Raw genomic sequence first — 20,843 nt, forward strand, 5'->3', positions numbered from 1 at the left:
CAGGTCTCATCGGGGATGACTGCTGTGCTATACAGCCATCCCTGGTACACCCGTCCTACTGTGTGGTTCCCCATCCTGCCTTGGTGGTCTTCCACACCGGCAACTAACAGGAAAGGTACTACACTTGATCTTAGCCAAAAGGCCGAGAAGCGATCATTTGTCTAGACTGGATACAATTGTATCACTTCTCCACTGAGAGCAGGACAAGCTATGTGTTACGCCGAGCGCTCCGGGTCCCCGCTCCTCCCCGGAGCGCTCGCTACACTCTCTCCGCTGCAGCGCTCCGGTCAGATCCACTGACCCGGGGCGCTGCGATTCTGCTGCCAGCCGGGATGCGATTCGCGATGCGGGTAGCGCCCGCTCGCGATGCGCACCCCGGCTCCCGTACCTGACTCGCTCTCCCTCGGTCCTGTCCCGGCGCGCGCGGCCCCGCTCCCTAGGGCGCGCGCGCGCCGGGTCTTTGCGATTTAAAGGGCCACTGCGCCGCTGATTGGCGCAGTGATTCCAATTAGTGTCTTCACCTGTGCACTTCCCTATATCACCTCACTTCCCCTGCACTTCCCTGCCGGATCTTGTTGCCATTGTGCCAGTGAAAGCGTTCCTTGTATGTTCCTAGCCTGTGTTCCAGACCTCCTGCCGTTGCCCCTGACTACGATCCTTGCTGCCTGCCCCGACCTTCTGCTACGTCCGACCTTGCTTCTGTCTACTCCCTTGTACCGCGCCTATCTTCAGCAGCCAGAGAGGTTGAGCCGTTGCTAATGGATACGACCTGGTCACTACCGCGCAGCAAGACCATCCCGCTTTGCGGCGGGCTCTGGTGAAAACCAGTAGTGACTTAGAACCGATCCACTAGCACGGTCCACGCCAATCCCTCTCTGGCACAGAGGATCCACTACCTGCCAGCCGGCATCGTGACAGTAGATCCGGCCATGGATCCCGCTGAAGTTCCTCTGCCAGTTGTCGCTGACCTCACCACGGTGGTCGCCCAGCAGTCACAACAGATAGCGCAACAAGGCCAACAGCTGTCTCAACTGACCGTTATGCTACAACAGTTACTACCACAGCTTCAGCAGTCATCTCCTCCGCCAGCTCCTGCACCTCCTCCGCAGCGAGTGGCCGCTCCTGGGCTACGCCTATCCTTGCCGGATAAATTTGATGGGGACTCTAAGTTTTGCCGTGGCTTTCTTTCCCAATGTTCCCTGCATCTGGAGATGATGTCGGACCTGTTTCCCACTGAAAGGTCTAAGGTGGCTTTCGTAGTCAGCCTTCTGTCCGGAAAAGCCCTGTCATGGGCCACACCGCTCTGGGACCGCAATGACCCCGTCACTGCCTCTATACACTCCTTCTTCTCGGAAGTCCGAAGTGTCTTTGAGGAACCTGCCCGAGCCTCTTCTGCTGAGACTGCCCTGTTGAACCTGGTCCAGGGTAATTCTTCCGTTGGCGAGTATGCCGTACAATTCCGTACTCTTGCTTCAGAATTGTCCTGGAATAATGAGGCCCTCTGCGCGACCTTTAAAAAAGGCCTATCCAGCAACATTAAAGATGTTCTGGCCGCACGAGAAATTCCTGCTAATCTACATGAACTTATTCACCTAGCCACTCGCATTGACATGCGTTTTTCCGAAAGGCGTCAGGAGCTCCGCCAAGATATGGACTCTGTTCGCACGAGGCGTTTCTTCTCCTCGGCTCCTTTCTCCTTTGGTCCCCTGCAATCTGTTCCTGTGCCTCCCGCCGTGGAGGCTATGCAGGTCGACCGGTCTCGCCTGACACCTCAAGAGAGGACACGACGCCGCATGGAGAACCTCTGCCTGTACTGTGCTAGTACCGAACACTTCCTGAGGGATTGTCCTATCCGTCCTCCCCGCCTGGAAAGACGTCCGCTGACTCCGCACAAAGGAGAGACAGTCCTTGATGTCTACTCTGCTTCTCCACGTCTTACTGTGCCTGTGCGGATGTCTGCCTCTGCCTTCTCCTTCTCTACCGTGGCCTTCTTGGACTCTGGATCTGCAGGAAATTTTATTTTGGCCTCTCTCGTCAACAGGTTCAACATCCCAGTGACCAGTCTCGCCAGACCCCTTTACATCAATTGTATAAACAATGAAAGATTGGACTGTACCATACGCTTCCGCACGGAGCCCCTTCTAATGAGCATCGGATCTCATCACGAGAGGATTGAACTTTTGGTCCTCCCCAATTGCACCTCGGAAATTCTCCTTGGACTTCCCTGGCTTCAACTTCATTCCCCAACCCTGGATTGGTCCACTGGGGAGATCAAGAGTTGGGGGCCCTCTTGTTCCAAGGACTGTCTAAGACCGGTTCCCAGTAACCCTTGCCGTGACTCTGTGGTTCCCTCAGTAACCGGTCTCCCTAAGGCCTATATGGACTTCGCGGATGTTTTCTGCAAAAAACAAGCTGAGACTCTACCTCCTCACAGGCCTTATGATTGCCCTATCGACCTCCTCCCGGGTACTACTCCACCCCGGGGCAGAATTTATCCTCTCTCTGCCCCAGAGACTCTTGCCATGTCTGAGTATGTCCAGGAAAATTTAAAAAAGGGCTTTATCCGTAAATCCTCCTCTCCTGCCGGAGCTGGATTTTTCTTTGTGTCCAAAAAAGATGGCTCCCTACGTCCTTGCATTGACTACCGCGGTCTTAATAAAATCACGGTTAAAAACCGCTACCCCCTACCCCTCATCTCTGAACTCTTTGATCGCCTCCAAGGTGCCCACATCTTTACTAAATTGGACTTAAGAGGCGCCTATAACCTCATCCGCATCAGAGAGGGGGATGAGTGGAAAACGGCGTTTAACACCAGAGATGGACACTTTGAGTATCTGGTCATGCCCTTTGGCCTGTGCAACGCCCCTGCTGTCTTCCAAGACTTTGTCAATGAAATTTTTCGTGATCTGTTATACTCCTGTGTTGTTGTATATCTGGACGATATCCTAATTTTTTCTGCCAATCTAGAAGAACACCGCCAGCATGTCCGTATGGTTCTTCAGAGACTTCGTGACAATCAACTCTATGCCAAAATTGAGAAATGTCTGTTTGAATGCCAATCTCTTCCTTTTCTAGGATATTTGGTCTCTGGCCAGGGACTACAAATGGATCCAGACAAACTCTCTGCCGTCTTAGATTGGCCACGCCCCTCCGGACTCCGTGCTATCCAACGCTTTTTGGGGTTCGCCAATTATTACAGGCAATTTATTCCACATTTTTCTACCGTTGTGGCCCCTATCGTGGCTTTAACCAAAAAAAATGCCGATCCCAAGTCGTGGCCTCCTCAAGCGGAAGACGCCTTTAAACGACTCAAGTCTGCCTTTTCTTCGGCTCCCGTGCTCTCCAGACCTGACCCTTCCAAACCCTTCCTATTGGAGGTTGATGCCTCCTCAGTGGGAGCTGGAGCTGTTCTTTTACAAAAAAATTCTTCCGGGCATGCTGTCACTTGTGGTTTTTTTTCTAGGACCTTCTCTCCGGCGGAGAGGAACTACTCCATCGGGGATCGAGAGCTTCTAGCCATTAAATTAGCACTTGAGGAATGGAGGCATCTGCTGGAGGGATCAAGATTTCCAGTTATTATTTACACCGACCACAAGAACCTCTCCTACCTCCAGTCTGCCCAACGGCTGAATCCTCGCCAGGCCCGGTGGTCTCTGTTCTTTGCCCGATTTAATTTTGAGATTCACTTTCGTCCTGCCGATAAGAACATTAGGGCCGATGCTCTCTCTCGTTCCTCGGATGCCTCAGAAGTTGAACTCTCTCCGCAACACATCATTCCACCTGACTGCCTGATCTCCACTTCTCCAGCCTCCATCAGGCAAACTCCTCCAGGAAAGACCTTTGTTTCTCCACGCCAACGCCTCGGAATCCTCAAATGGGGTCACTCCTCCCATCTCGCTGGTCATGGGGGCATCAAGAAATCTGTGCAACTCATCTCCCGCTTCTATTGGTGGCCGACTCTGGAGACGGATGTTGTGGACTTTGTGCGAGCCTGCACTATCTGTGCCCGGGATAAGACTCCTCGCCAGAAGCCCGCTGGTTTTCTTCATCCCCTGCCTGTCCCCGAACAGCCTTGGTCTCTGATTGGTATGGATTTTATTACTGATTTACCCCCTTCCCGTGGCAACACTGTTATTTGGGTGGTCGTTGATCGATTCTCCAAAATGGCACATTTCATCCCTCTTCCTGGTCTTCCTTCAGCGCCTCAGTTGGCTAAACAATTTTTTGTACACATTTTTCGTCTTCACGGGTTGCCTACGCAGATCGTCTCGGATAGAGGCGTCCAATTCGTGTCTAAATTCTGGAGGGCTCTCTGTAAACAACTCAAGATTAAATTAAATTTTTCTTCTGCATATCATCCCCAGTCCAATGGACAAGTAGAAAGAATTAACCAAGTCTTGGGTGATTATTTGCGACATTTTGTTTCCTCCCGCCAGGATGACTGGGCAGATCTCCTTCCATGGGCCGAATTCTCGTATAACTTCAGAGTCTCTGAATCTTCCTCCAAATCCCCATTTTTCGTGGTGTACGGCCGTCACCCTCTTCCCCCCCTCCCTACCCCCTTGCCCTCTGGTCTGCCCGCTGTGGATGAAATTTCTCGTGACCTTTCCATTATATGGAGAGAGACCCAAAATTCTCTCTTACAGGCTTCTTCACGCATGAAGAGGTTCGCGGATAAGAAAAGAAGAGCTCCTCCCGTTTTTTCCCCTGGAGACAAGGTATGGCTCTCCGCTAAATATGTCCGCTTCCGTGTCCCTAGCTACAAGTTGGGACCACGCTATCTTGGTCCTTTCAAAATTTTGTGTCAAATTAATCCTGTCTCTTACAAACTTCTTCTTCCTCCTTCTCTTCGTATCCCTAATGCCTTTCACGTCTCTCTTCTTAAACCACTCATCCTCAACCGTTTTTCTCCCAAATCTGTTCCTCCCACTCCTGTTTCCGGCTCCTCGGACATCTTCTCTGTCAAAGAGATCTTAGCCTCTAAAAAGGTCAGAGGGAAAACTTTTTTTTTAGTGGACTGGGAGGGTTGTGGTCCTGAAGAGAGATCCTGGGAACCTGAGGACAACATCCTAGATAAAAGTCTGCTCCTCAGGTTCTCAGGCCCTAAAAAGAGGGGGAGACCCAAGGGGGGGGGTACTGTTACGCCGAGCGCTCCGGGTCCCCGCTCCTCCCCGGAGCGCTCGCTACACTCTCTCCGCTGCAGCACTCCGGTCAGATCCACTGACCCGGGGCGCTGCGATTCTGCTGCCAGCCGGGATGCGATTCGCGATGCGGGTAGCGCCCGCTCGCGATGCGCACCCCGGCTCCCGTACCTGACTCGCTCTCCCTCGGTCCTGTCCCGGCGCGCGCGGCCCCGCTCCCTAGGGCGCGCGCGCGCCGGGTCTTTGCGATTTAAAGGGCCACTGCGCCGCTGATTGGCGCAGTGATTCCAATTAGTGTCTTCACCTGTGCACTTCCCTATATCACCTCACTTCCCCTGCACTTCCCTGCCGGATCTTGTTGCCATTGTGCCAGTGAAAGCGTTCCTTGTATGTTCCTAGCCTGTGTTCCAGACCTCCTGCCGTTGCCCCTGACTACGATCCTTGCTGCCTGCCCCGACCTTCTGCTACGTCCGACCTTGCTTCTGTCTACTCCCTTGTACCGCGCCTATCTTCAGCAGCCAGAGAGGTTGAGCCGTTGCTAGTGGATACGACCTGGTCACTACCGCCGCAGCAAGACCATCCCGCTTTGCGGCGGGCTCTGGTGAAAACCAGTAGTGACTTAGAACCGATCCACTAGCACGGTCCACGCCAATCCCTCTCTGGCACAGAGGATCCACTACCTGCCAGCCGGCATCGTGACACTATGTACAATGTATCCGTCTAGTGTCCAGGCTGTTTAGCTCACAGAGCATTGTCTAAACTGGCTTCAACTGTATCCACTCCTCAGCTGACAGCAGGACTAGTTATGTATGGTGTTGAGCACAAAGATTAAAAATGCTAATTTTTACCGCAAATATCGGCACTTCGCTATTTTGCGAATATTCAGAATATAGTGATATTTATCCGTAATGACGAATATTATTTTCTTTCTATGCGAATTTATGCAAATATGTATGCGAATATCGGCACTTCCAGACTGGACACTGATCCCTCCCTTCTTTTAGGGGAAAGATATAATTGCGCGCACTATGCGAATTTCATTACGAATTTTCGCATTGAAAACATAGCGAATATGCGAATTTCGGGAACATGGGACGAATATTCGTTCAAATATTCGAGAAATATCGCAAATCCGAATATGGCCCCTGCCGCTCATCACTAGTTATGTACAGGTTTTCATTCACTGACAGCAAACAGAGATGACAGAGATCGATATAAGCAATGAATTGAAACAAAGTCTGGTATAAAGTTTTATTATGTGATGATTAAACTTTATATAAAACCAGAAAACCCTTTAAAGGGGTACTCCGGTGGAAACCTTTTTTCTTTTAAATCAACTGGTGGCAGAAAGTTAAACATAATTGTAAATTACTTCTATTAAAAAATCTTAAACCTTCCTGTACTTATTAGCTGCTGAATACTACAGAGGAAATTCTTTTCTTTTTGTAATGCTCTCTGATGACATCACGAGCACAGTTCTCTCTGCTGACGTTATTATAATAATAATAACGCTTTATTTATTGTTGTGCTTAGTGGGATTTGAACCCAAGTCCCCAGCACTGCAAGGCAGCACTGCTAACCACTGAGCCACCATGCTGCCCTTAGCATACATCTGCTATGCATGGTTGCTAAAATGGACAGAGATGTCAGCAGAGAGCACTGTACTCGTGATGTCATCAGTGTTCCAAAAAGAAAGGAATTTCCTCTGTAGCATTCAGCAGCTAATAAGTACTGGAAGGATTAAGATTTTTTAATAGAAGTAATTTACAAATATGTTTAACTTTCTGCCACCAGTTGATTTAAAAAAAAAAAAAGGTTTTCACCGGAGTACCCCTTTAAGGGTCTATTCCCACAGGACTGATTTTCATTTCCCTACTAAAGTTGGTGACTGGATAAATACAAATAATCAATAATAAATACTATATAATAAATCAATATAATTGATTGTCATTTTTTAATGTTCCTTTAATAAAAAAAAACCTTTATTAGTTGTTCTTTGGGAAAGGATATTTCGTCTTATTATGTAGTTTGGCATTTATTGTGCATATTCATTGGTGAGTTGTTGTATTGTTTTTGTGGAATAAGATTATTTTCATTCTTTCCAGTTTGAGTCACATATGACTTTTTGATCACTTTTTTTTTTAATTCAGTTTTATTATTATATTTTATTTTATTTTTTTATATAATTTTTTGTCAGGTGGTATGAAAAAAAATCTGAAATTCTGGCATACTTCTTTTTCTTTTTTCTTTTACAGTGTTCATGGTCAGTTTAGTTTAGTTTATCACAGACATGATAATGATGTTGACGACTAGAGATGAGCGAACTTACAGTAAATTCGATTCGTCACGAACTTCTCGGCTCGGCAGTTGATGACTTTTCCTGCATAAATTAGTTCAGCTTTCCGGTGCTCCCGTGGGCTGGAAAAGGTGGATACAGTCCTAGGAGAGATTTTTTAATAAGATGGCTTTGTGTTACCATATAGAGATGAGCGAACTTACAGTAAATTCGATTCGTCACAAACTTCTCGGCTCGGCAGTTGATGCTTATCCTGCATAAATTAGTTCAGCCTTCAGGTGCTCCGGTGGGCTGGAAAAGGTGGATACATTCCTAGGAAAGAGTCTACTAGGACTATATCCACCTTTTCCAGCCCACGGGAGCACCTGAAAGCTAAACTAATTTATGCAGGAAAAGTCATCAACTGCCGAGCCGAGAAGTTTGTGACGAATCGAATTTACTGTAAGTTCGCTCATCTCTATTGACGACGTGTCTCTGCCTCAATGGTGCAAATGTGGTGTGAACACAGCCCAATACTTATTATGTCTTATATTGTATTATAATCCTTTTTTTTTGGCTGTGCCCCCCATAGCTATAGGGGGTGCAGAGGTAACAGTCGCACCCAGGCCCGGGTGCCTAGGGGGCCCCAAAGCACATCTGTCCCATAAGATCAGTATTATAAATGGCACATGGGGCCCTGTTGCAGATTTTGTATCGGGAGCCAGAAGGTACAAGTTAAAGAGAACCTGTCACCAAACTAAACTTTTAATATTGTTCCTTATGTCATTATAAGACACTTTGCTCTTTACTTGCTGTTAAAATTCTCAACCTTTTATATGTTTTTAATGTGATTGAAAAAACGTCCACTAGGTGGCTCCGTTCTGTTCCCTGACGTCAAGTCAAACAGTTAGTTTGGTCTCCACTTGGACTTGCAGAAGTCCAAACTCAGGAAGTGCGTGCGAGGCATGGCGAGGCACAGCTCTCACAGCCTTCAGTGACATCGCGCCTGCTGGGGAACGCCCACTTTCTCCTGCCGGGAGCTCAAACAATGTGAGCAAGGGGAAAGGTATGATACACAGCTTTTTAAAGCTCAGAATTTTTTTTTCAGGGCAGGAGGGGTGTTAGGAGTAGTTGGGGAAATATAATCTGAGTTAGTTTAGAAAATACGGTTTGATGACAGGTACTCTTTAAGCCTCTGGGTGTGCCGATCAGATGGATAAAGATGGTGGACCTAATGGGCGTTTAAAGGGGTACTCCGCTGCTCAGCGTTTGGAACAAACATCATAGCCCCGTCCCCTCATGACGTCCCACCCCGCCCCCTCAATGCAAGTCTACGGGAGGGGGCGTGACAGCTGTCACGCCCCCTCCCGTAGACTTGCATTGAGGGGGTGGGGCGTGATGTCATGAGGGGGCGGGGTTATGATGTCACAAGTTCCCAGGGTAGCCTCCAGCGTTCAGAACAGTTTGTTCCAAACACTGACAGCCGGCACGCCCCCTCCCATAGACTTGCATTGAGGGGGCGGGGTGTGATGTCTTGAGGGGGGCGGGGCTATGATGTCACGAGCTCCCGGCGCCGACTCCAGCGTTCAGAACAGTTTGTTCCAAATGCTGAGCAGCGGAGTACCCCTTTAATAGACCTCAGGTTGACAAGACTACCCATGGGCACTATTTTGGTACATTGATGTGGGACCAATGGGGTGACAGAGGAGGGCCCATTTAGGTGCCTCGAGATCGGAGGCGGTTAGATTGGGGGTGAAGGCTAGTGCCCAAAAGTGATCAAGTGGGTACAGCCCATACAATGACATCAGTTCGCAGGTTCTGTGTAAGTCCCTAATGGTTTAATGTACAGCATGTGGTGAGGAGTAAAGACAGAACGAAATAACATAAAATATCATAAAACAATAACTACAAATACAAGTAAAGAATGGAATAGACCATCATTTCTTTCTTTCTTTCTTTCCAGGTTACCGGACAGTGAGTGGTGTCAATGGTCCATTGGTGGTTCTGGATAATGTGAAGGTATGCTTTAAAAAAAAATAATAATTGTTTTACAAAATTATTAGAATTTTTTTTTTTTTTTTTTACAAATTACACAATTTTATATGCCCTAAAATTTAATATATTTATTTTATTTTTATTATGACTTTTTTTTTTTTTTTTTTATAAGATGGCTTTGTGTTACCATATAGAGATGAGCGAACTTACAGTAAATTCGATTCGTCACGAACTTCTCAGCTCGGCGGTTGATGATTTATCCTGCGTAAATTAGTTCAGCTTTCAGGTGCTCCGGTGGGCTGGAAAAGGTGGATACAGTCCTAGGAAAGAGTCTCCTAGGACTATATCCACCTTTTCCAGGCCATCGGAGCACCTGAAAGCTGATCTAATTTATGCAGGAAAAGTCATCAACTGCCGAGCCGAGAAGTTTGTGACGAATCGAATTTGCTGTATGTTCGCTCATCTCTATTACCATATTTTAAACTCTATGGGGGGAGATTTATCAAAACCTGTCCAGAGGAAAAGTTGCCCAGTTGCCCATAGCAACCAATCAGATCGCTTCTTTCATTTTTAACAAGGCCTCTGCAAAATGAAACTAGCGATCTGATATGTTGCTATGGGCAACTGGGCAACTTCTCCTTTGCAAAGGTTTTGATAAATCTCCCCCTATAACTTTTGAAAACATAAATTTGGGAACTGGGAATTCTGGAAGTGTTCACCATGCGGGATAAATATTAGTAGTTTGGACATTTTTTCAGACTTTTTTTGATTTATTTATTTTTTACTTTTTTTAAAATATACATATAGGGGGAGATTTATCAAAACCTGTGCAGAGGAAAAGTGGCCCAGTTGCCCATAGCAACCAATCAGATCACTACTTTCATTTTTGACAAGACCTGTGAAAATGAAAGAAGCGATCTGATTGGTTGCTATGGGCAACTGGGCCACTTTTCCTCTGCACAGGTTTTGGTAAATCTCCCCCATACAGTGTGTGTATATATATATATATATATATATATATATATATATATATATATATATATATATATATATATATATATATATATATTCGAGTATAAGCCGAGACACCTAATTTTATTACAAAATATATAAGTATAAGCCAAGGGCAGTGGTCTCCAACCTGCGGACCTCCAGATGTTGCAAAACTACAACTCCCAGCATGCCCGGACAGCCGTTGGCTGTCCGGGCATGCTGGGAGTTGTAGTTTTGCAACATCTGGAGGTGCGCAGGTTGGAGACCACTGGCCTAGGGTGTTGGAAATGCAGCCATAGGCTGTATCAAGGCATGCTGGGTGTTACAGCTACTAACTACAATGCCCAGCATGCCCTGATACAGCAAAAACCAAGTCATGAGGGGGAAAGAACTGCCTGTAGAGCTCAGACGCAGGATTGTATGGAGGCCCAAATCTGAAGAAGGGGGGAAAAAAATCTCTGCTGCACTGACAGTGATGAAGAACAACCAGGACTCCTTCTAGAGCAGTGGTCTCAAACTGTTTCCCTCCAGATGTTGCAAAACTACAACTCCCAGCATGCCCAAACAGCCAATGGCTGTCCGGGCATGCTGGTAGTTGTAGTTTTGCAACATCTGGAGGGCCACAGTTTGAGACCACTGTTCTAGAGTAATCTAAAGTAATAATAAACTAAGTAATCAGAAGAGAATGGCCTTGGTCAGAGAGGTGAACAAAATGGTCACATATATATATATATATATATATATATATATATATATATATATTCCTGTAATAATAGCTGTATGTATGGCGGCAAGGTCAGGACCTTTAGGATATGTTCACACGGTGGAAATTGTGCAGAATTTCCGCGATTTCCGATTTCGGCATCCGATGAAAGAATAGACAACGTTTATTCTTTCTGCAGATTCTGCAAGGAAATGCATTGCAGTCTATGACCTGGAGCATTTCCAAGCGGTCCTAGTGCCCTCCGGATTAGGGAAAAGGTGTGGAAGGTCTGCACGTGTTTTCAGTGCGGACATTCCGCAAAAATCCTTCCGTGTGAACCCGGCCTTACAAAAACCTTCCCAGACACCTGATATCCCAATTTGTCAAGTTAGGCGGTCAAACGCTTCAGGATTTTAGAGGTCAGAGGTCCCTGACCTGGTCCTCAAGGCTCCGCCAACTGTGCAGGATTAGAATTGTTCTCTGCTCTATTCCAATGTAGTAAGTAAAAAAAAAAAAACTGAATGTTGGTGGGCCTTAAAGGGGTACTCCACTGGAAAAAAAATTTTTTAAATCAGCTGGTGCCAGAAAGTTAAACATATTTGTAAATTACTTCTATTTAAGAATTTTAACCCTTCCAGCACTTATCAGCTGCTGTATGTTCCACGAGAAGTTCTTTTCTCTTTTTAAAATTTCCTTTCTGTCTGACCACAGTGCTCTCTTCTGACACCTCTGTCCATTTTAGGAACTGTTCAGAGCAGGAGCAAATCCCCGTAGCAAACCTCTCCTGCTCCGGACAGTTTCTGACATGGACAGAGGTGTCAGCAGAGAGAGCACTGTGGTCAGGCAGAAAGGAAATCCAAAAAGAAAAGAACTTCCTCTGGAACATACAGCAGCTGATAAGTACTAGAAGGGTTAAGATTTTTTTAAATAGAAGTCATTTACAAATCTTTTTAACTTTCTGGCACCATTTGATGAAAAAATAAAAAAAATAAATGTTTTCCAGGGGAGTACCCCTTTAAGGGGGTACTCCGCCCCAATACATCTTGGGATAAGATGTCTGATCGCGGGGGTCCCGCCGCTGCACCTGGCGTTCGTTTAGAGCGTCAGGTGCAGCGCTGGAGGCTCGTGACGTCACAGTCACGCCCTTTCAATGCAAGTTTATGGGAGGGGGCGTGATGGCCGTCACGCCCCCTCCCATAGACTTGCATTGAGAGGGCGTGACTGTGATGTCACAAGCCTCCGCCCCGCATCGCCAGTCATCCGGCACGTAGTGAAGTTCGCTCCGTGCACCGGATGTCTGGGGGGCCGCAGCTGAGATTGCGGGGGTCCCGCCGCTGCACCTGGCGTTCGTTTAGAGCGTCAGGTGCAGCGCTGGAGGCTCGTGACATCACAGTCACACCCCCTCAATGCAAGTCTATTGGAGGGGGCGTGACGGCCGTCACGCCCCCTCCCATAGACTTGCATTGAGAGGGCGTGACTGTGATGTCACAAGCCTCCGCCCCGCATCGCCAGTCATCCGGCACGTAGTGAAGTTCGCTCCGTGCACCGGATGTCCGGGGTGCCGCAGTTGAGATTGCGGGGGTCCCGCCGCTGCACCCGGCGTTCGTTTAGAGCGTCAGGTGCAGCGCTGGAGGCTCGTGACATCACAGTCACACACCCTCAATGCAAGTCTATGGGAGGGGGCGTGACGGCCGTCACGCCCCCTCCCATAGACTTGCATTGAGAGGGCGTGACTGTGACGTCACGAGCCTCCGCCCCGCATCGCCAGTCATTCGGCACGTAGTGAAGTTCGCTCCGTGCACCGGATGTCTGGGGGGCCGCAGCTGAGATTGCGGGGGTCCCGCTGCTGGGGACCTAACATCTTATAGATAAGATATCTAGGGGGTGGTGTACCCCTTTAAGGACTGGGTTGGGGACCTCTGCTATGGAGATATATACAGTGTGCATGGTGGGATGAAGAACATGACATGACATGAGATCTCCAGAAGCTGCAGACCCCTCCTCGTCCAGTACTGAGAAGGTGTTGTTCCCGTACACACCTCATGCATTGTTCTATCCATTGTGCAATGTGATCAGTACAAACACCCTCCTCCTCCGCTGCGGACAGGGACACGTTGTGGGCTCGTGTGTTAACCCATAACACATCTCAATGTGATGTCAACACATCCGTCCGCTAACGCTCTGATCCACTGTTTACTATACAGAGGCAGAGAAGTCCTTCCCGAGCTGGAGAAAGTGACCTGACAATGTCACCTACCTAAGGGCGCAAACTTACTGTCATCACACTATATTGTGCAAACAATAGTGCAAGAGAGGTGAAAGTGCTGCCCCCTGTACTTACTACATTTATACCGTCTCTATATAAATTACACTGGGCCTCATTAATCAAAACCGTCTGACAGTCATTTTGTTGCCCATAGCAACCAACCACAGACCCCCCAATTTATCCCCTTAAAGGGTTACTCCACTGGAAAACATTTATTTTTAAACCAACTGGTGCCAGAAAGTGAAACAGATTGGTAAAGTACTTCAATTTAAAAATATTAATCCTTCCAGTACTTACCAGCTGCTTTTTTTTTTCCTCCACAGGAAGTTCTTTTCATTACGGATTTCCTATCTGTCTGACCACAGTGCTCTCTGCTGACACCTCTGTCCATTTTAGGAACTGTCCAGAGTAGGAGCAAATCCCCATAGCAAACCTCTCCTGCTCTGGACAGTTCCTGACATGGACAGAGGTGTCGGCAGAGAGCACTGTGGTCAGGCAGAAAGGAAATTCCAAAAAAGAAAAGAACTTCCTCTGTAGTATATAGCTGCTGATAAGTACTGGAAGGATTAAGAATTTTAAATAGAAGGAATTTACAAATCTAATAGTAAAGAAATTGGGGCTCAAGGTCACTGAACATTGGATAATGTATTTATTTAGTAAATAATCAACAATATAATACAATTATAATATAGTGGTGTGCGACCTAAAGGGTCCTTGTAGGTCAGCTAAACCACAAATGATGTGTGTATAAAAACAATGAATATATATATCATTAAAAAATCACATGGCGAATATATATATGATAAAAGATAACCACAATAAAGAAGTAGGTAGCCTGGATATGTAAAAGCAAAGGAAGGTTCAAATAAATACTGACCCGGCAGTATTAGAATACTATTGCACAATATTTTGTAATCCAGGAAAGGAGTTACCGTTTCCTTTATATGTAATGATAACAGCGCTAGTAGTGCCAAAAAGTATCCGGCCTGAAATAGTTTGTAGCAACGTCAAATAAGTCTGTGATGACCACTCGCTGGTATGTGTGTCATTCCTTGCTCTTATGGCATAGAGCCTGCTGCAGGAGACTCTGCCGTCTCACAATGGAGCCGCAGTGAACGGATTTGGTGGACACAAAGTGCAATACTGGAGTAAGCGAATAGTCAAATAGAGTACATTACCGGCATGCGCTGGTCTCGGTGAGGTCCCGGCTCCCTGGGAGGGGAGCGCGCTGCTAGAGATGAAGCCGTCTCAGGTGTGCAGCGGCAGTAGTGGGCTCACTTCGGGGGGACTGCAGAGCTTCTTTTGTGGATGTCTGGATGGACAGGTAGCGTCCTCGTGGCAGAGCAATGCGCACTTATCCAGTAAGAAAACAGTTGTGGTGAAGGTTAGGAGCGCTGTAGGAAAAGGAACTTGGTATTGTGGTACTTGTGGTTAAGGTTGTGGCTGGACGGGTTTCAGGTCCCCCATAGGACCTTTCCTCAGCAGCTAGACATGAGCTCTCACAACCTTAACCACAAGTACCACAATACCAAGTTCCTTTTCCTACAGCGCTCCTAACCTTCACCACAACTGTTTTCTTACTGGATAAGTGCGCATTGCTCTGCCACGAGGATGCTACCTGTCCATCCAGACATCCACAAAAGAAGCTCTGCAGTCCCCCCGAAGTGAGCCCACTACTGCCGCTGCACACCTGAGACGGCTTCATCTCTAGCAGCGCGCTCCCCTCCCAGGGAGCCGGGACCTCACCGAGACCAGCGCATGCCGGTAATGTACTCTATATTACTATTCGCTTACTCCGGTATTGCACTTTGTGTCCACCAAATCCGTTCACTGCGGCTCCATTGTGAGACGGCAGAGTCTCCTGCAGCAGGCTCTATGCCATAAGAGCAAGGATTGACACACATACCAGCGAGTGGTCATCACAGGCTTATTTGACGTTGCTACAAACTATTTCAGGCCGGATACTTTTTGGCACTACTAGCGCTGTTATCATTACATATAAAGGAAACGGTAACTCCTTTCCTGGATTACAAAATATTGTGCAATAGTATTCTAATACTGCCGGGTCAGTATTTATTTGAACCCTCATTTGCTTTTACATATCCAGGCTACCTACTTCTTTATTGTGGTTATCTTTTATCATATATATATTCGCCATGTGATTTTTTAATGATATATATATTCATTGTTTTTATACACACATCATTTGTGGTTTAGCTGACCTGCAAGGACCATGTAGGTCGCACACCACTATATTATAATTGTATTATATTGTTGATTATTTACTAAATAAATACATTATCCAATATTCAGTGACCTTGAGCCCCAATTTCTTTACTATTGTATCTCTTGGTTGACACCGTGTGTATAGGTGTTATTTGGGCAGCTCAGGTCGTACGTAATCAGTGTGGTAGGAGCCTCTCCAACCTTTTCACTTTGTCCTAATTTAAGAATCTGTTTAACATTCTGGCACCAATTGATCTAAAAAAAATGTTTTCCAGAGGAGTACCCCTTTATCGACCCAGGAAATATTTTTTTTTGCGTTTTTATTTTTTCACATACAGTACTTATATAGTATATAAAGTAATGATACAGAACATACAGTAATTATACAGCATATAAGGTACTGATACAGAACATACAGTACTAATACAGAACATATAATACTAATACAGCACATACAGTAATTGTACATCACATACAGTACTCATACAGCACATACAGGACTCATACAGCACATACAGGACTCATACAGCACATACAGTACTTATACAGCACATACAGGACTCATACAGCACATGCAGTACTCATACAGCACATACAGTACTCATACAGCACATACAGGACTCATACAGCAACTTACAGTACTCATACAGCACATACAGTACTCATACAGCACATACAGGACTCATACAGCACATACAGTACTCATACAGCACATACAGGACTCATACAGCACATACAGTACTCATACAGCACATACAGGACTCATACAGCACATACAGTACTCATACAGCACATGCAGTACTCATACAGCACATACATTACTCATACAGCACATACAGGACTCATACAGCACATATAGTACTAATACAGCACATACAGTACTCATACAGCACATACAGTAATTATATAGCACATACAGGACTTGTATAGCACGCACAGTAATTATATAGCACATACAGGACTCATATAGCACATACAGTACTTATACAGCACATACAGTACTCATACAGCACATACAGGACTCATACAGCACATACAGTACTAATACAGCACATACAGTACTCATATAGCACATACAGTAATTATATAGCACATACAGGACTCGTATAGCACACACAGTAATTATATAGCACATACAGGACTCATATAGCACATACAGTACTTATACAGCACATACAGTACTCATACAGCACATGCAGTACTCATACAGCACATACATTACTCATACAGCACATACAGGACTCATACAGCACATACAGTACTAATACAGCACATACAGTACTCATATAGCACATACAGTAATTATATAGCACATACAGGACTCATACAGCACATACAGTACTCATACAGCACATATAGTAATTATACAGCACATACAGTAATTATACAGCACAAATAGTAATTATACAGCACATACAGTAATTATACAGCACATACAGGACTCATACACCACATACAGTACTTAAACAGCACATACAGTAATTATATAGCACATACAGTAATTATACAGACACATACAGTACTCATACAGCACATACAGTAATTATATAGCACATACAGGACTCATACAGCACATACAGTACTCATACAGCACATATAGTAATTATATAGCACATACAGGACTCATACACCACATATAGTAATTATACAGCACATACAGTAATTATACAGCACAAATAGTAATTATACAGCACATACAGTAATTATACAGCACATACAGGACTCATACACCACATACAGTACTTATACAGCACATACAGTAATTATACAGCACAAATAGTAATTATATAGCACATACAGTACTTATACAGCACATACAGGACTCATACAGCACATACAGTAATTATATAGCACATACAGTACTTATACAGCACATACAGGACTCATACAGCACATACAGTAATTATATAGCACATACAGGACTCATACAGCACATACAGTACTCACACAGCACATACAGTACTTATACAGCACATACAGTACTCATACACCACATGCAGTAATTATATAGCACATACAGTACTTATACAGCACATACAGTACTTATACAGCACATACAGTAATTATACAGCACATACAGTAATTATATAGCACATACAGTACTTATACAGCACATACAGGACTCATACAGCACATACAGTAATTATATAGCACATACAGTACTTATACAGCACATACAGGACTCATACAGCACATACAGTAATTATATAGCACATACAGGACTCATACAGCACATACAGTACTCATACAGCACATACAGTACTTATACAGCACATACAGTACTCATACACCACATGCAGTAATTATATAGCACATACAGTAATTATACAGCACATACAGTACTCATACAGCACATACAGTAATTATACACCACATGCAGTAATTATATAGCACATACAGTACTTATACAGCACATACAGTACTCATGCACCACATACAGTAATTATATAGCACATACAGTACTTATACAGCACATACAGTAATTATACAGCACATACAGTACTCATACAGCACATACAGTACTCATACACCACATGCAGTAATTATACACCACATGCAGTAATTATATAGCACATACAGTACTTATACAGCACATACAGTACTCATACAGCACATACAGTAATTATATAGCACATACAGTAATTATACAGCACATACAGTACTAATACAGCACATACAGTAATTATATAGCACATACAGTAATTATACAGCACATACAGTACTCATACAGCACATACAGTAATTATACAGCACATACAGGACTCATACAGCACATACAGTACTAATACAGCACATACAGTAATTATATAGCACATACAGGACTCATACAGCACATACAGTACTCATACAGCACATATAGTAAGGAAGTTCCCGAATCATAGATGGCAATGGATTTCTGAGTGGAATCCGCAGAAAGGATTAAAGGGGTAGTCCAGTGGTGAAAAATGTATCCCCTATCCTAAGGATAGGGGATAAGTTTGAGATCGCTGGGGGTCCGACCGCTGGGGCCCCCTGCGATCTCTTGTACGGGGGCCAGGCTCTCCGGCCAGATAGCGGGTGAAGGCGGCGCTTCGGCTCTGCCATAGGGTTGTATTGAGGGGGCGTGTCGGCAGCAGCTTCATGCGGAGGTCGACACGCCCCCTTCCCGCAGGCTGTCGGGGCTCCGTACAGGAGATGGCAGGGGGCCCCATCGGTCGGACCCCCCGCGATCTCAAACTTATCCCCTATCCTTAGGATAGGGGATAAGTTGTTCACCACTGGGTCACCACTGGACTACTCCTTTAACATGTCTATTTTCTCTGTGGACGCTGGAATCGGGACGCTCGTGGCGCAGTGCAGCAGAATGCCATTAAAAATCTGCTGCAGCGGAATGTCGGTGCGGAATATTTCCACAGAATTCCATTCAGAAATTCCGCTGTGTGAACATGGCCTAATAGAGGGTAATTCTACTTAGGATACGGATCCTATATCAGCCTAGATGGAGCATGCTGAGCCTTGTAGTTCTGCTTTCCTACAATGGATTCATCTGGGGATGACTTAATAGTTGTTATATACAGTATAAAGAGGCAGGACTAGCAATTCCCAAGAATCCTCTTCATATAGCTCCCTCTATTGGTGGATTGTGTCACCTCATGCTTCACCGCTACAAGACGAAAATATCATATTAATGCAGGGTTTCCCAACCAGTGGATTCCCAGCCTGCTCCATGTCCTGACAACATTCTGCTGTAATTTTTTTTTTTTTTTTTGGGGGGGGGGGGGGGGGGGGGGTTTCGGAAAAAGAAAACATTTTTGGGGGGGAAACAATGAACGAAGAAAAAAATAAATAATGATAATAATAATTAATATTATTATTATTTTATTTATTATTTTAATTATTATTATTATTGTATGTATTTAATTATTATTATTATTCTGTTGTCTACATTAAACTTGTTTCATTGGATAATTCAGTGTGTTGTATACCAAATAGTGATTTTATTGTATCACCGTATATACTCGAGTATAAGCCGAGTTTTTCAACACGATTTTTCATGCTGAAAACGCCCCCCTCGGCTTATACTCGAATGAACTCTCCCACTGTCAATCCCTTCATCAGTGGTCTTCAACCTGCGGACCTCCAGATGTTGCAAAACTACAACTCCCAGCAAGCTCGGACAGCCATCGGGCATACTGGGTGTTGTAGTTTTGAAACCTCTGGAGGTCCGCAGGTTGAAGACCACTGCGGCCTTCGTCATCATCCAGCCCCCCCCCCCCCCTTTTGTTTTGTACTCACCTCCCCTCGGTGGAAAGTTAGGGTGAGCTAGTCCTGGCCATCTCTGCTTCAGGGACCGTCTGGTGGGGATGGTTAGTCGTTGCGGGGGGGGGGGGCTCTTCTCCGCGCTTCGGGCCCGGCCCCGGAGTAGTGACATTGCCTTGACGACGACGCACAGGGACGTTCATGCGCAACGTCCCTGTGTGTCGTTGTCAAGGCAATGTCACTAGTCCGGGCCCGAAGCGCGGAGAAGAGGCCCCCTCGGTGAAAATGGACAGCCCGCAACGACTAACCATCCCCACCGGACGGTCCCTGCAGCATAGATGGCCCGGACCAGCTCACCCTAACCTCCCGCCGAGGGGAGGGGGCTGGATGATGACGAAGGCCGCAGTGGTCTTCAGCCTGCGGACCTCCAGGGGTTTCAAAACTACAACTCCCAGCGTTGGCTGTCCGGGCACGCTGGGAGTTGTAGTTTTGCAGCATCTGGAGGTCCGCAGGTTGAAGACCACTGATGAAGAGCGGTGATGATGAAGGGGGTCTGGATGATTACATGGGGGGAGGATGTGTTTCCCACCTTAGGCTTATAGTCGAGTCAATAACTTTTCCTGGGTTTCTGGGGTAAAATTAGGGGCCTCGGCTTATATTCTAGTCGGCTTATACTCGAGTATATACGGTACTTCTACTATCAATAATAGAGAAATATAAATTTAAAAAAACACCAACAAAAACAAGAAAAAAAAAATTTGCTATATTATAGTAAAGAAGAAAAAAACGATACCGCCAGAAGTAAACAATTGGTAATAGTCATATTTTCTTCTCATGTCTCATCTACGCCATATACACATATAAAAAGGCATGTGCTTCATATAATTGCAATAAGATGTAGCAGAGCTGTGTTTGTTAGTACAACTGAGCTCAGTTTCCCAGCATGAGACACATAGGACTGAAGCTAATCCTACTGCATTAGAGTAACTGTAACAATTAGGCGAC

General features: G+C 45.6%; 1 protein-coding gene across 1 annotated transcript in view; it reads left to right on the top strand.

Moving 5' to 3' along the window:
* Window positions 1–20,843, top strand: part of ATP6V1B1 (ATPase H+ transporting V1 subunit B1) — a gene marked incomplete at its 3' end in the record, with an annotated part of 125,234 nt that overhangs the window by 37,034 nt on the left and 67,357 nt on the right. Inside the window, 1 exon segment of the mRNA XM_056552912.1 lies at window positions 9,380–9,435. Coding sequence (XP_056408887.1) covers window positions 9,380–9,435 — 56 coding nt within the window.

Source organism: Hyla sarda, chromosome 1 (genome assembly GCF_029499605.1).
Source record: "Hyla sarda isolate aHylSar1 chromosome 1, aHylSar1.hap1, whole genome shotgun sequence".
Lineage (NCBI taxonomy): Eukaryota > Metazoa > Chordata > Amphibia > Anura > Hylidae > Hyla > Hyla sarda.